Here is a 20,918-nt window from a genome sequence, read left to right on the forward strand (position 1 = left end):
TTCCTCTCCTTTGACTTTGGACTCAGGGGGCCCACGTGGGGCTCAGCACGGGGGCCAAGGAACACCCTTCTGTTCATGCCCCAGGGTGCTGGGTTATACATCTGGGGTTTTGTGGGTTAAAACCAATTGTTCATCTGTATAATTGTATTTATTGTATTATTTTTATTAAATTGTAATTCTGAGTTATAATCTCTTTGGAGTTGGGTTCATTTCTCCTGCCAGTTTGCCTTTAAACCAGCCCACCATCATGAGCTGCTGCTCTTGTGCACAAGACCCAGTGCAGTGGGGCCATGGAGCAGTGGAGTCCTGCTGGATGAGAGCTTGGAATCTTTAGGTTGGAAAAGGCCTCTTTGTCAAATCCAATCATTAACTCAGCACTGCCAAGGTCACCACAAAACCACGTCCCCAGGTGCCACAGCCTCCAGGGATGGTGATTCCACCACGGCAATGGGCAGCTTGTGAGAAAGTCCCTCCTGAGCCTCCTTTTCTTTAGGCTGAGCCCTCTCAGCTTCCTCAGCTACTCCTCATCAGACTTGTGCTCCAGAGCCTTCCCCAGCTCCACTGCCCTTCTCTGGACACGCTCCAGTTCCTCAATGTCTTTCTTGTCGCAAGAGGCCCAAAACTGACCCCAGGATTTAAAGTTCCTCACCAGGGCTGACCAAGGGGATGGGCATAGACCTGAGGGCAGCAAGTAGATCCCATCAGCAACCATTCACCCCTGGGCCCAGCGACACATACCCCAACACCACTCAGGAGCAGCAGCATCCCGCCCTCAGGGAAATTGCTTAGACTGGGCAAGGACTATCATAGGACTGCAGCTCTCCAGCATCTCATCTGAGCTGGCTTGGGAGGGGCTTTGCTGGGAGAACTGGATTTTCCAAGATACCGTGTCCTTTAATTAATTTACAGCAGAGTGAACAGGAGATTCTTGAGCAGTATATATAACACATGCAGTTTTGGATCCCATCCGTCAACACCTGGAACAGCCTCAGCATCACAGGGAATTGCTGCTCTGAGTGGGAATGCTCTGCCTGCCAGAAGTCAAATGTCCCTGAACTTCCTATGAGCAGACAGTTTCCTAAATTGAAGCTTTATAATGTGCATGAGCAGATTATATATCACATTTCAAGCTTGACAGAGCAGTGTTCAGTCTTAGAAGACCAGTCAATCACTTTGGTGCGTAGAAGTGTGAGGTACATAAACAGCACAGCAGAAAAAGTGAAATGCAGAAGACATGACTCATTCCCTCTGCACAGAGTCCTCGTGGGCACCAACTCGACAGGGGGAAATAACTGAAACAGAAAAATATAATAATTGGATATTTTTTTTTCAGGCTGCTTTACTGTTGGCTTAAAAAAATACACAGTTCCACAGTCAGGAAAGGACTACCTGAGGAAACATGAAAAACCAAGGGGCAAGAAAACACTTCACAAACCAGACTACCTAGGAGAGAAAATAAAAGCAGTTAAGAATTAACTGCTCCCCAGCCAATGTCTAACAAATAACAAGAGCTAGAAAATGGGTGGGAAGGAAGGAAGTTGCTATGAGCAACACAAGCACCTTGAGGAGCTGCAATACTAGCAAAGACAGGGTAATAAATATTTCTGTTCCCTCTTGGCAAGTGGTCATAATGTGTTCCCATCACAGGATGCTGAAATACTCCCCAGCAGTAATTGAACCTGGCAATCAACAGAAACCCCAGAAACAGACTCTAATCATCAAAACCAGAAAACTTTCACCTACATTTTCTAGTAGCTCTCAGGCCAGCCAACACTGACTTTCTGTAAATCTTCAAACTTGGGTCTCAGTGCTACAGGGGGATTTGCAAAAGGAACCAGGAGGACACAGGTAACCACACAGCCATAAGCCTGATGCCAACTCAGGAAAATAATGGAAAAGCTGAAAAGGGATTCTTTAATTAATGCCACGTGATGGCAGGACAGAGCTTTTACCGATGTCTTCTTACATAAAATATCCACTTGCAGTGAAAAACATCAAATGACTTTGATGAGAGCTATTTCTATAACCCCACTGCGATTGGCACTGTCTACCAGAGTGTCCCCAAACGCTTGGTTACGTACCAGAACAATACCAAATCAGAATAATGCTCACCAAGTGGCTTAAAACTCCATTAACTACAGCTAGAAAGGGAGAATCGTGGCTGAGTGAGTACCACTAGCGACGTGTGAGCCTTTATCACTCACCCTGTCTGGCAGGCTGGGAGAAGCATTGGTTTTGAAGCATTCCTATTTCCTGTGGCCTTAGCCCCTAGCTAAGAGAAGGGTCCTTATGAATGGTGTGTCTGTCTCTTTTTCAGACTTACCCAGACACATGCAGTATCTACAGGACTGCCCAAGCTTTTGAGAACTCAGCACCACACTTATACCAGCCTTACCCACTGCCCATGGCTCTCTGCAAGGACAGCAGCAGGACCAGCCATCCTTCCAGATCGCTATTTAGAAACTGAATCTAAGCTTCTCCCATGCCAAGTGTGGACCAAGAATCTTCCCTGTTCCTCAGCTTCTCCTTTAACAAAATAGCAGCATTAGTATCACCAAAACAGCATCCATAACAGTCCCCTAACCCTCTTCACATGGGGGCTTGTAAGGTTTTTTCCCTTTGAAACACTCAGAATTTTCTTGAGTCAGGGCTCAGTCTGGAAACAGGTGTGTTTTATCAAAAACAGAAGGCAGCTGGGGATTTTCAAACCATGGAAGTAAAAAATCAAGGCCTAAACCCCAAACTTTCCCTAGTACATACTCTGCCAGAGCAAACCTCACCTAAACAGACACTGCCTCTCACAGCTGCCCAGAAAACCTCCAGGCACCCCAGCACTCTTGGCAGGTGTTACAGTGGGATTCCCTCTTGACCCAGCTCTTCACTACTTTGCCTTCTTGGCTTGCTGAAGTGCCAGGAGCTCCCTCCAGTCTAAGCCATGGATTGAGGATGCAGGCCAGCATTTTCACATTCAGGCTAAGCACTCATGGATTCATGTATTCTGCCAGGATTGAGTGTCTGGAGGAACAAAGCCAGTGCACATCTCAGCTCCACACCTCTCCTTCTGATGGCAGTGGGCACAGGCCTGCTGCTGGTTGCTGCTCTCTGGGAGCGGGGTACACCAGGCTCTTCCTGGCTCCAATCCACAGTGACCCACATCCATCCTCCCCTGTACCCCCGAGCTGATGACACAGTGCTGCCATGATGCTTCCATCTACTCAACTCCTCTACAAGAAGCAAGCAGGGCCACTCTCCTGGAAATGAGCAACAAACCGAGGTTTCCCTCTCCAGTGGCCCACCCTAAAATTGAGAGCTAGGACCTGAAAATGGGGGATGCAGCTGGAATACCAGCTCTGCTAGACCAAACACCTCAAGCATGGGCTCTGCCAAGCTAATCACCCTTAGACGCAGATGGATCAACCTCCACACCACCTCCTCCCCCCTGCTGAGGATGAAGATGGGACCAGACAGGCATGATACTGCACAGGGTGACAGACACCCTGTGACTGTCAAACCAGCTTGTCTGCTGCCACTTCAGATAACACAAGTGCTGTCAAGCTGGGGGCGGGGGGAGGCAAAGCTGAGATCACAGACCCCATCCCAGGTGTTGCTATGCCCAGGCTGTCCTGCCATCAGCACTCAGTTCTCAGGCTGGGCCCCTGGCTACCTTCTCATCAGCACCAGACCAGCACCTGCTGCTGGGAAGCATCATCCTGCTTGCACTTGCACAGCACCAGACCTGTGCTGACCCTAGGCTGCCTTCCTGAGGAATGTTCTATCCATCCATCTTCAGCTGCTCCAGTTATAACAATCACGGACTAAACGAACTCAACAAACATCTTGGGGGGATGATCAGGGACTAGTGAAATAATAGCCGAGCTTGTGCAGTATATGTGTGTATACCTATGTATATAGTTGAAAGGTGTAAATCTGGGCATGGCATAAGTAGTATAGAATAAGGGATGGACAATGTTATGGTTACAAAGGGAGTGGAGCTTTAGTGTTGAATATTTGATACCACCCATGTCACTACTGGGGTAGGGTTTTGGCAGGGGGAAAAAAAACAGTAAGGCAGCCACCAGAACCTGGAAATCAACATTTTTGCATTGCCCTCTCTGGGAAGGAGCAGGGTCAGCCACCCTGCATACTCAGTCCCCACTGCCACCACCATGGTCAGCATTTTGGTAGTAAAATCCCCAGTTCGAATGAACCAGCTCTCCACGTTTTGTCCCCATTTGGTTTTCTGTTGCTCCCAGGCAGGAGAAGGGGATGAAGTTTGAGCCAGGAGAGCCTCTTTGCCATCCTGCCTTTGTTCCTGGGTGGCCATGTGGTGTTGCAGTGTGAGAACAGTCGCCACCTTGTTCTACAGGGGTCAGGCAACATCTTGCCTTTGTTGGTTCCCTCTTCTGCATTATCTCTTACTATTGTTGTTGTGTATATTGCAATTTCTTCAGTAAATTGCGACTCCAACTTAAAATCTCTCCTAGTATTCTTTCCTCCACTGTCAAAAGGGGGCAATTTGAGTGGGCTTGGTTTTTCCACTGAGTTTTAAAACTGGCACACCACGTTAGAAAAGCCCATCCTGGGGAGCTGCTTTATGTGCCTGGATGCCTGGAAAGGGTTACCCACAATTGCACCAGGAGTGGGGGACAGACTTCCACTCACAATAGGTGGGTCCTAGAGACTCTGACCCTCTCACTCTGCCCCATCCCATGGAATCTTTGCCAGCACCAGCAGAAGACAGCAGGAGAGAGGCCAGTTTGCCAAGGGGTCAGGGATAAGGTAAGCTCTGTAGTTGGTGCCCAGTTCCTTGGCTGGCTCCTGGGGACCCACCTGGGCAGAGGGGTTATTCATCACTGCATTTGCCTCTTGAAAGGTCTCCTTTAAGATCACATGCCTGGTCAATAACCATGAGAACCTGAAAGATCAGTTTTAGGTCATCGAGGACTTGCTGCCCCTTGGCATATACACATAGACATCCCTACACAGGAAGTGTGGGTGCAGCTATGATTCCTCCATGGAGACATGAATTCAACAAGAAAAAGGAAAAAGGTTCACCCACATATAGGGAAACTGAGTCAGGCCACTGGTGAGACATCCTCACAGGACCCACACAGGAGGGCAAGGCTGCTCCGCACACAGCCTGTGAGACGAAGAGCAGGGATGATCACACCATGTATCCCTGAACTGCACAGAATATCTCAAAAGCTGGAAGGGGCCCATAAGTACCAGAGTCCAACTCCCTCCTTCTGTCAGGACTAGCAGTTTAAAAACTAATCACAATTCAGAAAAGATTAAACTCATTTACAATGTGATAGTTAAATGATTTGCCTCAAGCTGATATTGCTGTTAATTTTTTAGCTGTTGGCATTAACAACTCATGGAACACCAGTCTTCCATTTCTGTTCAGTTGTGTTGCTCAGTGTCACTCAGCGGAGACAACGAAAGCAGTGCGCCCCGTGCTTCTGCCTTCTGATTCTCTTCCCTTAACACGAGACTGTTCACTCCTCTTTGTGGACACTGTGGGTCGGCCACTGGGGATTCCACCCCTCCTGACAGGAGTCATGTCACTCCACTCCTGCTCTAAGCTCGAGAACAGCCTTCCCACCATGCACAGCTACGCCCAAGCCCTGCTCAGTGGCAGGGTTACGAGGCTCACCTGACTCAGGTAATGGCCTGCGTCCTCCTGCCAGGGACTGGCAGTGTGTGGCTGCATCTCCTGCAGTCCTGATCGCTCGCAGGGGCGGGCTCACTGCCCAGCAGGCCCCCAGGTCTTCCCCACCCCCGAGAAGCTCTGAGCAGAAATGGAGCTGAGCCAAAGCCCAGGCCTGGAAAGTGAGATGTACACCTTCCTGAGCTGGCTGGCAAGAAAAAGATTCTTTGAGATTAAGCAGGACATTGCTGCTTTTGCCATCTTCACACGTGAGTGCAGAGCTCAGCACAAGGCATGTGCCAGATGACTTCCCTCAGAGCTGGGCGGGGCAGGCAGCTGCTCTGATCCCAGCAACTCAAGCAGTCCCCAGCAGTCCTCCCTGCGCTGCCCCTGTGCATCAGAGCTGGAATCAGGACTGGCATTCCATTCTGCACACTCCTGCCTTCCAGAACTGAGGAAGACTATCCTCACCAGAAGAAAACAACACGCATTTGGTTGCATATTCTACCTCTACCAGCAGGAAGCTGAGTTGGAGAGGATGTGACAATATTGACTGAACTGCACGCAGTAGGTGTGAATTAAAAAAGGAGCTCACTCCGCACACAAGGAGGGCTAAAGAAGAGCACAGACAGTTAATAACCAGAGAGCTTATTAACTATAAAAATATTCTCTTCTGAGAAGCTCTTAATGATGAGCAGTCCACACATACACAATGACTTTCTAAGCAGAAAATGGTCTGGATCAGAGCAAGGGTTGGTAGATGCACACCCAGGGTCATGACCACAACTAGTCATAAGGCTGACTGGAATCAGAAACGAGTCTGCTACTGCATCAGCCTATCCAGGCCTCTCTACCTTCCACATTTATTCACACACATTCCTCAGTCACAGCCCAATGCTTATGTGCAGGCTGTTATGGCCTGCAACCTGTGACATCAGCATGCGTTAGGCCAAGCACAGCACTGAGTGTTGAGTCCCCAGATAAGGAGACTGCAGCACTACAAGGCTGGCACTAACCCACACAGCATCCCAGGGATCTCATGAAGGGGCAGGAAGGAAGGGCACAGACAAGACAGGCCACATGCCCAGAGCAGAGGTCTATGCAGGAAAACTAAAAATGAAAGCAACATACCAACCTCTACTCTCCATCCTTGGAGTGATTCACAACTCCTCTGGACATGGTACTGGGAGACAAGGTTTGGACAGCCCTTTTTGAGCAAAGAATTGGACCAGACAGACCCAGAGGTTCCCCTTCCAGCCTCAACCATTCTGTGATTTCTTTCAATACAGAGCTCTAGATAGCACTTGAAAAACAACCAAGCTGTCAATGGACAGTCAAGCTTGCTGTTTTCTAGGAAATATGGTGAGCCTGCAGTCCTCATGTCAGCACACATTTAGGATCCTGGGCAAAGTATTCCAGTAAGGGAAGCCACCAGAAACAGTCTGGACGCAGCTAGCTAGAGCCAACCAGGAGACAGGTGATGCCTCTCATCACTTTCCAGCCAGCTCCATGAGCCAACCCAACCCAGGCTCAGTACCTGTGGCCTCTTCAAGACAAGTTTGGAATCTACTTCCTATAGTACCTGGGTGTCAGACAGCACTGGGCTGAGGCCATGCAAACCAGGCCCAGCCTTTGAAGAGCTGCCCAGCTGTGCTCCCAGAGACCACTACTGTCCTCCCAGTAAGGCAAAAGGCAACACAGCATGCATAACCAAGAACAGCCACTCACTTGTGAGAACACACAATCTCAGATACTAGTTCTTTCACAGTCCACAGGAGGACTGCAGGTCTGAGGGTCTTTATTTCAGTTATCAGTGGCTAAAGGGATGAGTTACACACTGTGGCATCCATAGGCAGCAAATCAGTGTAGCAGTGTGGTACTCACTTTGGATTTAATGACAGGATGAGAGACTGAACAGCTGTGCTCAAGGTACCAAGGCAACTCCAAAGGCTAGCAGCGAAAACAAGATACTAAACCTGGAAAAGACCAATGAGCCCAACTAGGGCTTAGGGGAAAAAAATCACATTGACGCCAGGGAAAAAGAGTTCAAACATCAGCAAGTCAGAGCATCCTCAAAGGGGAATCAGTAACATGGGGATGGACAGAACCAGCAGGAGAGGGAGTCACTCAGGGTTAGTCATAACGACAGCTGGAGCAGATCAGAGCAATGCACTTCACTACATGGCCCTACCTTTTATGAGGTGTGTTAAATTAGTCTGTCTTCCCCCCTTCCCACCCATCCCCCAAGTCCAGCAGTTAAGTTCCAGCACTGTGCACAGATCCAGTTAGTGAGGGTGGTCCAGAGCCCCCTTCCTTTGTAACAGACCCGTGTAACTCATCAGGGGCTTGGGAAGTGTGAGCCACACAACGCACAAGAGGACAGGGACAGGTGGAAGCTTCAACTGCTCAGCATTGCTTTGTGCCCTGCTTATGCAGCAGTCCCAGACAAGGCTACTAAAGCTGTGTCTCTGGGTACACTGACCCTGCCCTTTGGAGGGCATCTGGCAGTGAGCCCCAACACTCCTCAGGCTGACCTGGACTCAGCTGGGATGAGAAAACGACGAGAGAGACACTGAAGTACTGTAAGGGCTTGAACTATTCCAGAGAGTTAATATGGCCTGTAGTTCCAGTAACTGGAGAAAACAGAGATCTGAAAAGCAAGAAGAAAAGCAGGTAAGTTCCTGTACCCTGAGACCATGAAGGGAAGAGCACATAATACATGCGGTCTGAGCTTCACAGCACTACACACTTCAGCAGTGCACTGCTGATGGGCAGGTTTGCTGCTGCTGTCACTGAAGTTACTTGGAGCACAAAGTTATTTGCTCAAGGTGGCAGCCAGGCCAGCTGCAGAGCTGGAACTGAGAACTGCTCTACTAGAATCTAGGTTGCTATCTCCATGCTCCCCCCTCCAGCATCCTGATGTTTCCTGTCATCCAGCTCATGACTGAGAACACAAAAGTACCTACTTGCTCCTTTCCATCCAGTCACTAGCTCAGCAGACATGTGCCACACCACTATACTTATGGCTGTCAGCTAGGCAGTACCAGCCAGCTCCCTGGCTCCAGAGCACTGACTCATCCCTTGTTTTCAGCAAGTTGTACAGAATAACATCACATCAGATCTAAGGTTCTCTCAAAATCCAGAGTCAAAAACAAAGCCCCTTCTCCAAGCCCATTACCTTGTCCTTCAGCTGTTGGCAAAGCTGCAGTGAAACTGTGAAGAAGACAAGGGCATCATTTAACCACGGGACAACACATTCCACTTTATGGACATGGCTGACTTCATAGCGCTGGCTGCCAAACTCACTGGAGGGGGGAAGAAGAGCACAGCTTCACACACAATGGCACAGAGCACAGCTTCACTGTCCTCCATTCCCACTCTCCATCAGGAGAGACTGGTGATTTCCACCACATTTAAATCAGCACCTGGCAAAGTTACAAGAATGCAAAGACTCAGTCCACCTTTGACCACATTTAGAGTTAAGCTGAAGTGTGAAGGTAGAAATTTCTTAACATTCCAGAGAGGCAGAGAGGCAGGAAATGACGATCGCAATGCCAATAACCGCATGCTCATTTTGGCTGAAAACTCTTATTCTAGGTAAACTCATGGCACTGTATGGACGGGCTGGATCCTAGAAATTCACATCTTTGGGCCTTTATGGAAAAGTCATTAAAGAGACAAAACAGAATATTCACAGGCACAGCAAGTGACTCAGTCCAGCTCCTCCACTTCACAGATGCTACAATGAAAACTGTACACAGCTCTTTGGATCTCACCCTCAGCACACACCTACACCTGTTATCCAGGTACACTACCCCTGTAGTGACTGTACTTACAACATGGCCCCAGGGTTGTGTAAAATGGACCCTCCAGCAGGCTTGAAGTTCTAGAGAAGGAAAAGTTCATTAGGATTTTGATGCAGAAAAAAAAACACTTAGAAGAAAGGCATTTCAGGTTTGCACTTGCAGTAGCCTGACATCTAGAAATGCCCACACTCTATTTGCCTGGATACTCCATCCATATGTAATCCATGTTTTTAGATTCCTTCCTGCTCCTTCATTAAAAATATCCTACACAGTGGTGGAGTTCAATTTAGCTCCAAATTTTAGCACTACAAAAATAAGATGAGAAGATCCAGAAGAAAATGTTTCAATTTTTAGGGAAATCTTCCTTATGGAAGGACTGCATTTCATAAAGTTTCAGAGTTTAATGATGTTTTTATATGTGTATTGGGTTTGAGTGGCCAGTTTTTGGTAGTGGAGAGGCTACAGGGGCGACTTCTGCGAGCAGCTGCCAGAAGTTTCCCCCATGTCCAGCAGAGTCAACTCCAGCTGGCTCCAGGATGGACCTGCCACTGTCCAAGAACAAGCCCATCAGAGATGGTAGTGACTCCTTGGGGAGGAAAAAAAAAAATCATTGTGCAGAGGGAAAATATGTGAGAGGAACAGCTCTGCAGACCCCCAGGGCAGTGCAGAAGGAGGGCAGGAAAACTGCTGCCCGTGGGATGGACTCACGCTGGAGAAGTCCATGGAGGACTGTCTCCCGTTGGAGGGACCCCACACTGCAGCAGGGGAAGGACTCTCTCCTTGAGCAGTGGCAGGAACAACATGTGATGAACATGTGATGAACCCCCATTCCCATCTCACTCCACTTCTGGAGGAAGGAGGGAGAGCCTGGAAAGGAGGGAGGGGTGGGGAAAAGGTGTTTTTAAGATTTGTCTTATTTGTCATTATCCTGCTCTGATCTTGTTGGTAATAAATTCAATTAATATCCTCAATTCAAGTCTGCTTTGCCTGTGACTGTATTTGATGAGTGATCTCTCACAGACCTTATGTCAACTCATGAACGCTCTGTTGTATTTTCTCTCCCCTGTCTGGTTGTAGAGGGGAGTGACAGAGCAGCTTTGGTGGGTCCTGACATCCAGCCAGGGTCAACCCACTACATCAAGCTGACCCATGCAACAGGTGAAGGAGAAAAGTATCCATCAAAACTCCATTCAAGAAACCCAAGATGTTACTTTGATGTAAACTGGATTAATATATTTATGCCCTCCCAGAATTATGCAAAATTATCAAACTATACTGTAAGTACTTAGTGGAAAACAGTTACTGGCTTTCTCCAGAGCACTGGTATGTTTTTCTGGGCTAAGTAGCCAAGTCCCAAATTAGAATTAGAGACAGTGCGTTGTGTGCAGCAGACCTGAATACAGACACTTAGCACCATTACTGTCATTTCTGCATTATCTTACGCCCATAACATTGTAGCAGGTAGCAGTGTGATCTCCTCGCAGTGGGATGCAGGGAGATGGAACTAAACAAGGTTCAGGAAATAGCCAACATTACCTTGGTTGTGCTGGGCTGTAGCATGTGGAGCTGGTACACAGTGAGGCACAGCTTGTTCAGGTTAATATAGAAATTCACAAGGATGTCTGGAGGCAGCGCAGGGGTGAACATTTTCTTTTGAGAAAATAAGTAGTTTCTTTGTCACTGAAAGGATGATCATTTCTAACGCTGGGAAATCACTCCCCTTTCCCAAGCCACAATACAATTACAATAGCAAGAGAGACATTAGGAGAGAAACAAAGACTGAGCAGCTGCAGGCAATGGTTGTTTCTCTCTCTGCCCTTGATCAAATGGTATGTGCATGTCACTGAAAAGACAGGATGGAGCAGTGTTCACAAGGGCAAATCATCCCTCAACAAGACTCCTGAGCAGAGAACAGAACTAACTCTCTGAGAACTAGAGTTCTCATGCCTAAGTCATCTGTGCTCCCACAGGTAGATACAGAGCAGCCAAAACCACTCAGGCTTTAGACTTGCTTCCTCCCTGCCTCAAGAGACACTTTAGAAACCCACTTCCACCAGGATGCTGCCCAATATCCAAACTGTTGCATGCTGCCAGACTTGTATGGAGATCTAGACCGCCATATACTTACTGTGAGGCCGCTAGAGGCAATTTCTGGTAGTGTCAGGGTAGCTGGAGTGGTCAGCCGATTTCGGGCTCTGGAGAGCTGCAACATCACAGCATCCATAAGCTACAAGATAACATACAGAACACTGCTGAGTGTGATCCCCAGACAGCTCTGAATAGCATGCTGCAAAACCCTACAACAGCCTTCTGCAAGTGTTACAACAACCACAACCACCCCCCCTCACCCTTCCAGGAATTCAGGGATGTATTGGGAAGCGGCGGCTGCCACAGAAATGCTGTTTAACTTACCACAAGACGGGCCAGGAGCGTTCAGTACCAGGGACTGACAAGAAAACAACTACTCATTACAAGAATACCAAGAGAACATGAGCTCAATTACTGATGCCACAGAAGCATCAACAAACTCATCATCAGCTCTTCAGAGGAGCAGGCATTAAGGAAAAACAACATGCTGCTTTCTTGTTCTCCCCATTCTCACATCACAGGTGCTGAATGGGCTCCCCATCCATAACCAGCTATGACCAAGGGAACTAGAGAGTGAGGCCAACCCTGCCACAAACCACAGTTCAAAGGCTCTATTCAGGCAGACCTTCTTTTCCAGAAAAAAAGTGGGAAGCAACATAGGTCAATAATAGAGCTCATGACTGCTAAGATGAAGGCATTTTATATTATGACTAATTCCTCTCCTACTTCCACCTGAAATTAAAAAGGAAATAGTTTTATTACCTAAACTTCTTCCTGTGAGGCCTTGTCCATGTGGAAACTAAAAAGGTTTGGTTTTCTTATGTTTGATGTTGTGATGGATTGCAACGAGCAAGCTGAAACTCTGATGCCTTCAGAGAGCATTTTCAAGCAGAGGGTTGGGCTTCACTGCCATGCAGCAGCTGCTCTATCAGATCCCAGCAGCTATTACTGGCAAGTGAAAAGTCACTTCCAAATCATCAGTAAATCACAAGTACTGTCATCTTCTCTTTGCTGATGGCTGTCTCACTGCTGCTCTCACCAGCAGCACTGATGAACAGAGAAATGTAGCCACATCATCCACAGAAGATCAAGGAAGATCCTCTCAGATTATCACTGGTGTGCAACAGGGCACCAACTGCTCAGATTACTGATGCCAAACTGGTACAGATTCACATCAAATACAAGGTCACATGGACACTCCTTGACACAGGTACGACTGCAAAGTCCATTTCCACTGAGAGACTCAGACAGCAATGTGCATTAACTGTGTTTAAAACAACAAATTGAGGGAAGAAAAATGCATGTTCCTACCCAAGCAGCAAGGGCTTGCTCCTCACCTTGAGCACCTCTGAGCCTGTTTTGAACTGGTAGTTCACATCGCGGTTCATAAGCAGGTAAATAGCTTGGTTCACATGGTTTCTGGCATCCTGGATCTGCAAAGGTACAAGGGCAATCCTATGAAAAAACATTCTTTAATATATGCTGGGAAGTAGAGGTGTTCTCCATTATCTCATTGGCCTTCAGAAAATGGTGTCTTCTCACATGCTAATGCCACATATGAATGCCAGACACTCTCTAACACAAACCTACCACTGCTGCCCAGATGCATTACTGGGTTCTTCTCTCAAGGACTGGAGACGCAAAACAGTCTGACAGCAACAATCTGGATTGTCAACAGAAATATTACTGCTGCCGTGAAGGAACAGTGACATCAGCCACTCTTCCTGGGACCACTCTGACCATGACTGCTAAGGTAGGAATTCTCACTGCTGATGGAATACAGCAGTCATCTCAAGCACCACTGAACAATGATTTCTTCTTTAGCTAAAACCAACCAATCAAAGCTTAAACCAATGGCATTGATTACATTGATGATTTCTAATACAGTCTCTGGTAGCATCCCAGAGTCCTTCTAAACTAAAATTGTTGGGATTGAGAGTTATGTCCAGCATCAAGAAGCTGTGCCATTGTGCAGGACTGGAACAGACTCGGGACACAGCTGGCTCAAGTTCCTCTCAAGCAAGAGGAACACAATTATCAAAGCAAGGTTGATAGGTGTATCCCAGTGCTTTCATGGAGGAAGGACAAACCAGAGGAAGACAATGGGCCTGGGAGAAAGTGACTGGTGTTCAGTTTCAGGCAGCAGCTGGAAAATTGGAAAAAGAAAAAAAGAATGAGGAGTAAATTAGAGGGTGCAATAAATGGAAGTGAGAAGCCCAAAAGCTTGTATGAGAAATGCCTGCTGGGAGACAGACAATACAGCTTGGGGTATTTGTAGTTTGATATATCTACACTGCCCTCCCTGGCATAGATCTGAACACCAGCTCCTTTTCATGCAGTGCTCAGGGATCACAGAACAGCCCTGCTCTTAGAAAGCACAGGTACGGGAAGAGAGAGATGGTAAGTCCACTGTCAGACTGCAGAGAGACTTTGCAGGTACTTAGGCATCTCCAAACATCACTCCCTTCAGCCTTTACACCTCCCAGATGTTTCTGAGCAAGTTAAATAGTTCCTAGCAGCATTACCCAACCAAGCAATGCCAATCCTCCTGCTATAATGATTTGCCTCATTCATATTCCCCCTTCATTTTGCTCTGCTTTCTAATCAAGTTCCTCAAAATTTGTGTGCCTGCACTTGTGTTCCTCAAACACATGCCTATACTATGATTTCTAACCAATGACTTCACTTTGCACAGAGAAACAAAAGCCCAGCTGGCACCACTCACTAAGGGAAGATACGATCTTTGAGATGCTCAATTCTAATTCAGAGAGGCCAAAGATCACCACATAACCACTTTAAATGCTTTTGCACACAGTCCTTGAGGCACTCACGTTCCACATCTGAACAACATTACAACACAAAATGCTAGCAAGTAAATAAAGGAAGGTATTTTCCAGAAAAGCCAGTAGAAGCCTATCAACCAGGCAGCAGTACAAAACAGCCACAAAACAGGATGCACTGCTGAGTGCTGTCAGAAAAACTTCCTTGCCTTGTTGCAAAGCATAAACAAACTGAGTTGAGTTTGGCATTAAATTTCAAGTACATAATTTTCTAGATTTCTACGAAATTATCAAGTAGAGCTTTCCCTCTGCTGCTAAAGCAGCTGTTGGGAATGGCACTCAATGCCAAATGCACTCATCACCTAAGAAAAATCTGAGCCATGGCAAAGGGAAGCACAAGGAATACATCTTCCTCCAACTTACTCAGCTTTGACAAAGTAACTGTAGTAAACCACCTCCTCAAAATCAGGCATTAGTTCAGGTCCTGAAATCAGGTATCTCCCAGTAAAATGGCAGGAAAGAGGTTCGGGTTCTGGATAGCTGCGTTCTTTTAACTCCTTACCTGAGGGAACTCAGACATGCTACAGGAGCTCAAGGATGTCCTCAGTGTAAACAAATGTACCCATAAGAGAATGAGAGCACACTGCTTGAAGCCTCTGAAGCTGCTCTTTGCCCTGCTAGCCTGGGTGTCACAGGCAGACACAAGACAGTCCTGCACAGGCACCTTGGGCACTCCTTTAAAGGATCATGACTGCTATGCAGCCAGCCTCCAGATTGCTGGTGCGTTAGGAATGAGCAGAACCCACCTCTTCCACCCAGCACTGAAACTGAATTTAACTGCACCTGCTTCCTCCCTGAGCTTCTACCACTGGAGCTCATGTAAATGGACATAAACAGTTTCTCTCAAAGGACTACAACGACTGCTCAGAGGGCACAGACACTACAGACGGGTGGATATCTAAAGCCAACAGTACCTGCTGCAATTTCCACTGTTTGTCTTCCCGGAATGCAAAGTGAAGGAGCTGATTGTTCCTGGGCATTTTCAGATTAACATCCTTGAAGAAAGAAATAAACAAGTGAGAGCAAGAAATGCCTGCATGCAAAACATGGGGGCTGCAAGTCCCACCCCACTCTTACAGACCACCCTGGCAAGCTCCATTCCACAGTCCTGGCACAGTCAGAACCTCAGTGCTCCCCTAAGGTGATGTTAATACAAAGGATAGGTTTAAAGGCATTGAGTGAATCAGGATCCAGGCAGGACACATGACCTCAACTCAGAAAGTCTCCAAGGAAATCTGATACCACACAACAAAGGTGGTAAAGGCAAGGAATCCCCATGGAAGTTGACTCCAGCACTCACCACAGTGTGGGGGTGGTGGGAGGGGATGTCAGATGCTGGATCTTGACAAATTGCAACAGTTGCTGAAACATCTAGTATTTAAGGCCTATTAGGGAAGACTGACAAAGAACACTGATCACTGGTAACACACAACCAGGGTGACCTCCCCCCTGAGGTGATCAAAGGGTAATAAGGATGACACCCATCCCTTGTAGTACAAAGCAAGAAGCATGGAAAGTACTCACAGCTTGACACAGGGCATCTCCCTGCAGTGTCAACACACCTTTCACCTGGTCTGTGCTGGAATGAGAGGAAAGATCTGGGCAACACCAGTCACAAGAGGCATCTACTGACTGCCAACTTGACCCTGCCCCTCCCAGTCCTGTGTAACCAGCCCAGTTCTTCCTGCATGGAGTCTGAACGCTATTCCTGCCCAGTACCTGAACACTACACACACTTTCAAAGTCCCCAGCTCTTGGCCTGTGGCAAGCTGCTGTCAGATTCTTTACTGGCCACCTGACCCGAAGTGCCCAGCCTAAAACATTACCTTCATTTCCAATCCTATACTTATTCCATGAATCACCTGTCAGCAGTTCGGTTGCTGTTACAAACAGCTCCAGGCACAAGATAATAAATGAATTACTGACATTGGAGGGTTAGGTGGTTAATACAAGAGTTGAAAGTTACAAATCACACCTCATCCCAAGGGAAAAAACCTAATATAAATAAAACCTAAATAAATAAAACCCCACAACCCTAAATAAATAAAAAACCCACACCCCAAACCCTTTGAAAGATCCTGCAAGATGACTCACATCTACAACAAAGAGTGAGGGGAGAAGACTGAAGCACCTGGGCCTTTAGGAACTCAGTTTGCCCACACTTTGCACTTTACTATATTAGACAGAGACTCTTTAGATCAACACTTTGCAAGATTCACCTTACAACAACAAATGAAAACTAAAAATTAAGTTTAATATTTTAAGATCTGGAGAAGACAACTTTCAAACCCGGTACAGAATTACTGCATCACCCCTTGCAATGCTCACTGTGCCATTCCTAAGGACTTGTTTTGTGACAAGCTCATGACCTCTGCCAGAGCAGCTACTGAGACCAAAGGCTACAGTGAAGATCCAAAACCGGACATCAATTTCAGAAGAACTGCATGTCTGCATCACCTTCTGCACAAGCATCAGTTTGCTCTGTGTGAAGGAGATTTACTATTACTATCTTAGGGAGATTGGAACAAAGGTTAAGATTTGTCCACACAGTCAAAAACTGAGTCAAGAGCAGAATTCGGGTCTTGTAACTGCAACTCCCTGTGTCCAGAATCAGAAAAATGCCCTTTGGCAAACTGCCCACAGCAGCACACTGAGGCAAGGCACCAGCATGAGGCCAGGAATCAGTGTTACCAGGCGTCAGCAGGAAACAGCACAAGGCTGGCTCAGGCAGTCTTGAAACAGAGCTACCAACCTTACCTTCACCTGCCAGGAGAGTTCGTTTGTTTGGTTTCCTTAAAGCAAAAACCCCACTACTCCAGGGTGCTACAGAGTCCTTTACCACGGATGCTCCTGGACCTGTACCTGTTTGCTGTAGAGGGAAGTGACCAACTGACCACCACCACTTACCCTGATGTGTTCAGTACGAAACTCTCCTGCCTGACAGCTGCTCCCGAGCCACTGGAGGGCAAAGCGAAGCGGTGGGAGGCCTCCTGCCCGAGAGAGGACAAAGTGAGTGCAGGAGCCAGGAACAAAGATAATGTAGACACCAGCAAGTGGCCAAACATGGAGCGCTCACCTCTGCCAGCCTCCTGAAGCCCACCAAGCAGAGCCCCTGGATTTCATCCTACTGCAGGACCAGCACAGTCTAGAAGGCTCAGTGTGTGCAACCCATAGCAAAAGACATTTAGAAATCCCACACTCTGGAGCTGGGCAGTGCCAGAGGGGTCCCCAAGCTGCCCACAGAAGGAGCAGCACCTCTCACAGCCCAGCCTCGCGTGCCTTCAGCCACCATGAAGCTGCCCCTTATCACAGCTGAGGGAAGTCTGGAGTGAAAATCAGCCCCCCAGTTGGTTATACTGGCTGGTGACAAGTGCTTTAATCTCTGTCCTGTAATCACACTTCACCCTTAAAACTATGACAAATTCTTCAAAACAGGTATAACATATAAAGGTACTGCAGGCTTTTGTCACCTGCTACTGACTCACTCTTATCTCCTCCGGCACCTGCCCCTCACCTCCACGTTTTTGGCCCAGCTCTTCCATCACTCACTAACCCCCTAAAACCTCAGAGTGTGAAGGAGTTGGGCCTGTTGAACACTGACCCAGCAGGCACACAGTGCCCTCTCAATGCACACAGTCCTGCTTGGTCAGTTCCCCTCTGGCTGCTTGGAAAGCGCCAAACCTGCAGCTCATGCTCAGGCTGGAGAAAGGTGCTGCCCACCTGGTTCAGCTGAGCACACCAGGCCTCTGAAAGGGGCAGGCACCAGCAGAGGAGTGAGCACGTGGAGGGCAGGATGGTTTTGAATGAGTGCACACTACTAATCACTGCCCAAGTAGCAACTGTCAGCTAAAGGCCGTCATGCTCATTTCCACCACCACATGACGGAGTTACAGAGGCAGATTCAGAAAGGAGCAATCTTGGGGAAATCAGCTTTATTGAGAGTCCTCAAAACCAGAGGGCAATTAAGCACTAGGGACAGCACTGGACATGGGTGCTGGACACTTCCATACATCCTTTACTACAAATTTTTTCCTCCAGGGGAAACCTACGACCATTCCTCCATATGGGAGGGCAAACAAACCTATAACACAAAATGCAGACAAAATTAACAAAACTGAACCTCACCTTCAAAATATCCTGCAGCTGCCTCAAAACAGCATGGACCTCTTCTTGTAAAAGCCATTTAAACTCTTCTTCCTACATCATTAGAAGTCAAACAGTGGAAGTAAATATTTCAGATACATGTGAAAATTATTTAAATTCCAAGTGTGGTGCTGTTTCTGTGCTGTTTAAATTCAAGGAGGAGAAGAAAAAGATTTCTTCCTGGTTTGTTTGAACACCTCAGTCTCCATATCTCCACTTCTCTAGTCCAATGAACTGTCCTTGTTCTTGTCCTGACTTTGTTAAACAAAGCAGGATTCATACAAATCACTGTACCAATAATCCCAGAATTATGAAAGAATGGGCAGCACAGGATGTGAATTTTAGAGCAAAGTACAAATCCTGCTGCTTCAAAATCTGGGGCATCTTTTTAAGATGCTGGGATGGGCTGACCTGGTTGCCAGACACCAACCCAACTTCCCCCACTGCCTCTCTTGAACAGGCTGGAGGAGGAAATAAGTTTGTGGGAAGGGGTAAAACCAGGGAGATCCATTTCCAATTCCTGGCACAGGTAAAACTGAGCCAATTTGGAGGCATATTTGTCGCCAATCAGATGGGGAGAAACAAAGATAAAAACCAAAACGCCCTCTTCTCCCTCTCAGCATTTCCCCAAGCAACAGCAGCCTAAAAGCACAGCAAGCTGAATTGAAAAGGGGGTGGGGGTGACACAGGCTAGGCGCTCCCAGTCACTGGGGCAAATTCAGTAACCAACAAGTTTGGATCTGATGACTCATTGCCTCGGGCCTCCATTAGTTGCTGCCACAGAGAAGGCTGTATTAAAGCAGACCCTCAAAGCACAGCTAACAGTCTGTTAAACCATGAGACCTCATGCAGATCATCAGAGAAATGGGGACAAAAGGAAGCAGACTACTACTTGTTACCTTGTAAGAAAGGAGAAATTTTCCATGTGGAAAGTTTAGGAAGAGAGTGATCTGAGCAGGCTGCCCACAGAAAAATGGGCAAGGTGTGGTCAACTCAGAACTTTAAGCTTGTGGTTTCCCTGGTAGACAGTTCCCGTTCACCATGAAACACACAAAATAACCACCCATTGATGTGTCAGCACTTCACACAAGAGTTTTCCCAACAACCAGTAGGAGAAGGCCAAGTTTGTTTCAGCAAACATTCACCCAAAGCCAGCACACACAACAAAGCCAGGCAGGATTTCCTGTCATCCTTCAAAGAAGTTTGGGTGCAGGACCACTGACTTCCACCATTTAATCCTGGTCCGGGTTTCTGGGAATCATATCGATCATAGAATCAGACTGTCCTGAGCTGGAAGGGACCCATCAAGTCCAAGTGCGGATCCTGCCCAGGACACCCCACCAATCCCACCACATCTCTGACAGCACCGTCCAAACGCTTCTTGGACTCTGTCAGCCCTGAGGCTGTGACCACTGCTCTGGGGGAGCCTGTTCCAGTGCCTGACCACTCTTAGGGTGAAGATTCTTTTTCAAATATCCAGCCAAAACCTCCCCTGACAGCTCCGAGCCATTCCCGGGTACTGTCACCATTCAACCACAAAGATGAATCTCCCTGCTCTTTCTGTAATGCTCACTCTCCTCCAGATTCCCAAAGGAACAGTGATCCCATGGGTGCCGCAGACTCCTTCAGTGCCTCCACCACCCACCAGCACTATGCAGGTGTTTCTACTCCAGGTACCCACTGGTGTTTTTTTCTCCTCTAGTCACGGCAAGAAATCTCCCCCTCCACACTAATTTCAGACTGAGTCAAGTTCATGCACCACATCTGTGCACTACACAGCTGTATTTTTAGGGAATGCTACTCATAACTTTCCAAACTACATTAATGTGAGAAAACCCTGTTTTCCCCCGTGGCTTTCCACCCAGCCCAATGGATCTCCGAATCCCCAGAGCGGAGGTCTCGCTCCTCCTCGCAGCCGCTGTCCCGGGGAAGCCACAGTGGCGGCTGCCCTGCTGCACCAGGTCCCCCGGGGGCTCTGGCCCTGCGTGGGGCCTGTCACCAAGGGCACGGGGCACGCTGGGCAGCAGGGCGGCTTCGCTCGGGGCACACCGGCACGGAGACCCGGGCGCCACCGCCGGGGGACGCCGAAGGAGGCCCGAAAGCCTGTCCCGGCCCCACGGCCGGAACGCGGGCAGCGCCTGCAGCCGGGGCAGCTGCCCCGCGGCCGGGACTGGGCGGTCCCCGCACAGCGCTGGGCCCGGGCCGGTGCGCGGGAGCAAGGGATGGCCTTTCCACCCCATACCGTGGCTCCCCGCCCGAGCAGCCAGAGCGGGCTTGCGGGGGTCCGGCAGGGCTGCCGTGCCCGGGGCCGCTCGCCCCGGCCCCGTGAAGCGCCCGCCCGACTCACCAGCACCGCTCGCTCCGCCGCGCTCGCCATGGCCGCCGCCATAC

The 20,918-nt window shown here is 48.2% G+C and overlaps 1 protein-coding gene across 2 annotated transcripts; it reads right to left on the reverse strand.

The window, feature by feature from the left end:
• Positions 1 to 7,407: 7,407 nt before the first annotated feature.
• On the reverse strand, positions 7,408 to 20,918 carry ROGDI (rogdi atypical leucine zipper). 2 transcript variants are annotated; one of them, XM_027902720.1, is made up of 11 exons: positions 20,875 to 20,918; positions 18,510 to 18,581; positions 17,292 to 17,374; positions 15,909 to 15,963; positions 15,299 to 15,379; positions 12,882 to 12,977; positions 11,585 to 11,683; positions 10,993 to 11,106; positions 9,487 to 9,536; positions 8,829 to 8,955; positions 7,408 to 8,300 (listed from the first exon to the last, which is right to left on the reverse strand). In XM_027902720.1, exons 1-11 carry the CDS (start codon positions 20,914 to 20,916, stop codon positions 8,259 to 8,261), a joined length of 861 nt encoding a protein of 286 aa, XP_027758521.1. In that variant the 5' UTR covers positions 20,917 to 20,918; the 3' UTR covers positions 7,408 to 8,258. The 2 variants fall into 2 exon arrangements, with proteins under 2 accessions (XP_027758521.1, XP_027758522.1); XM_027902721.1 differs by lacking the exon at positions 10,993 to 11,106.

Source organism: Empidonax traillii, unplaced genomic scaffold (genome assembly GCF_003031625.1).
Source record: "Empidonax traillii isolate 1590-97213 ecotype Southwest subspecies unplaced genomic scaffold, ASM303162v1 scaffold903:size462939, whole genome shotgun sequence".
Lineage (NCBI taxonomy): Eukaryota > Metazoa > Chordata > Aves > Passeriformes > Tyrannidae > Empidonax > Empidonax traillii.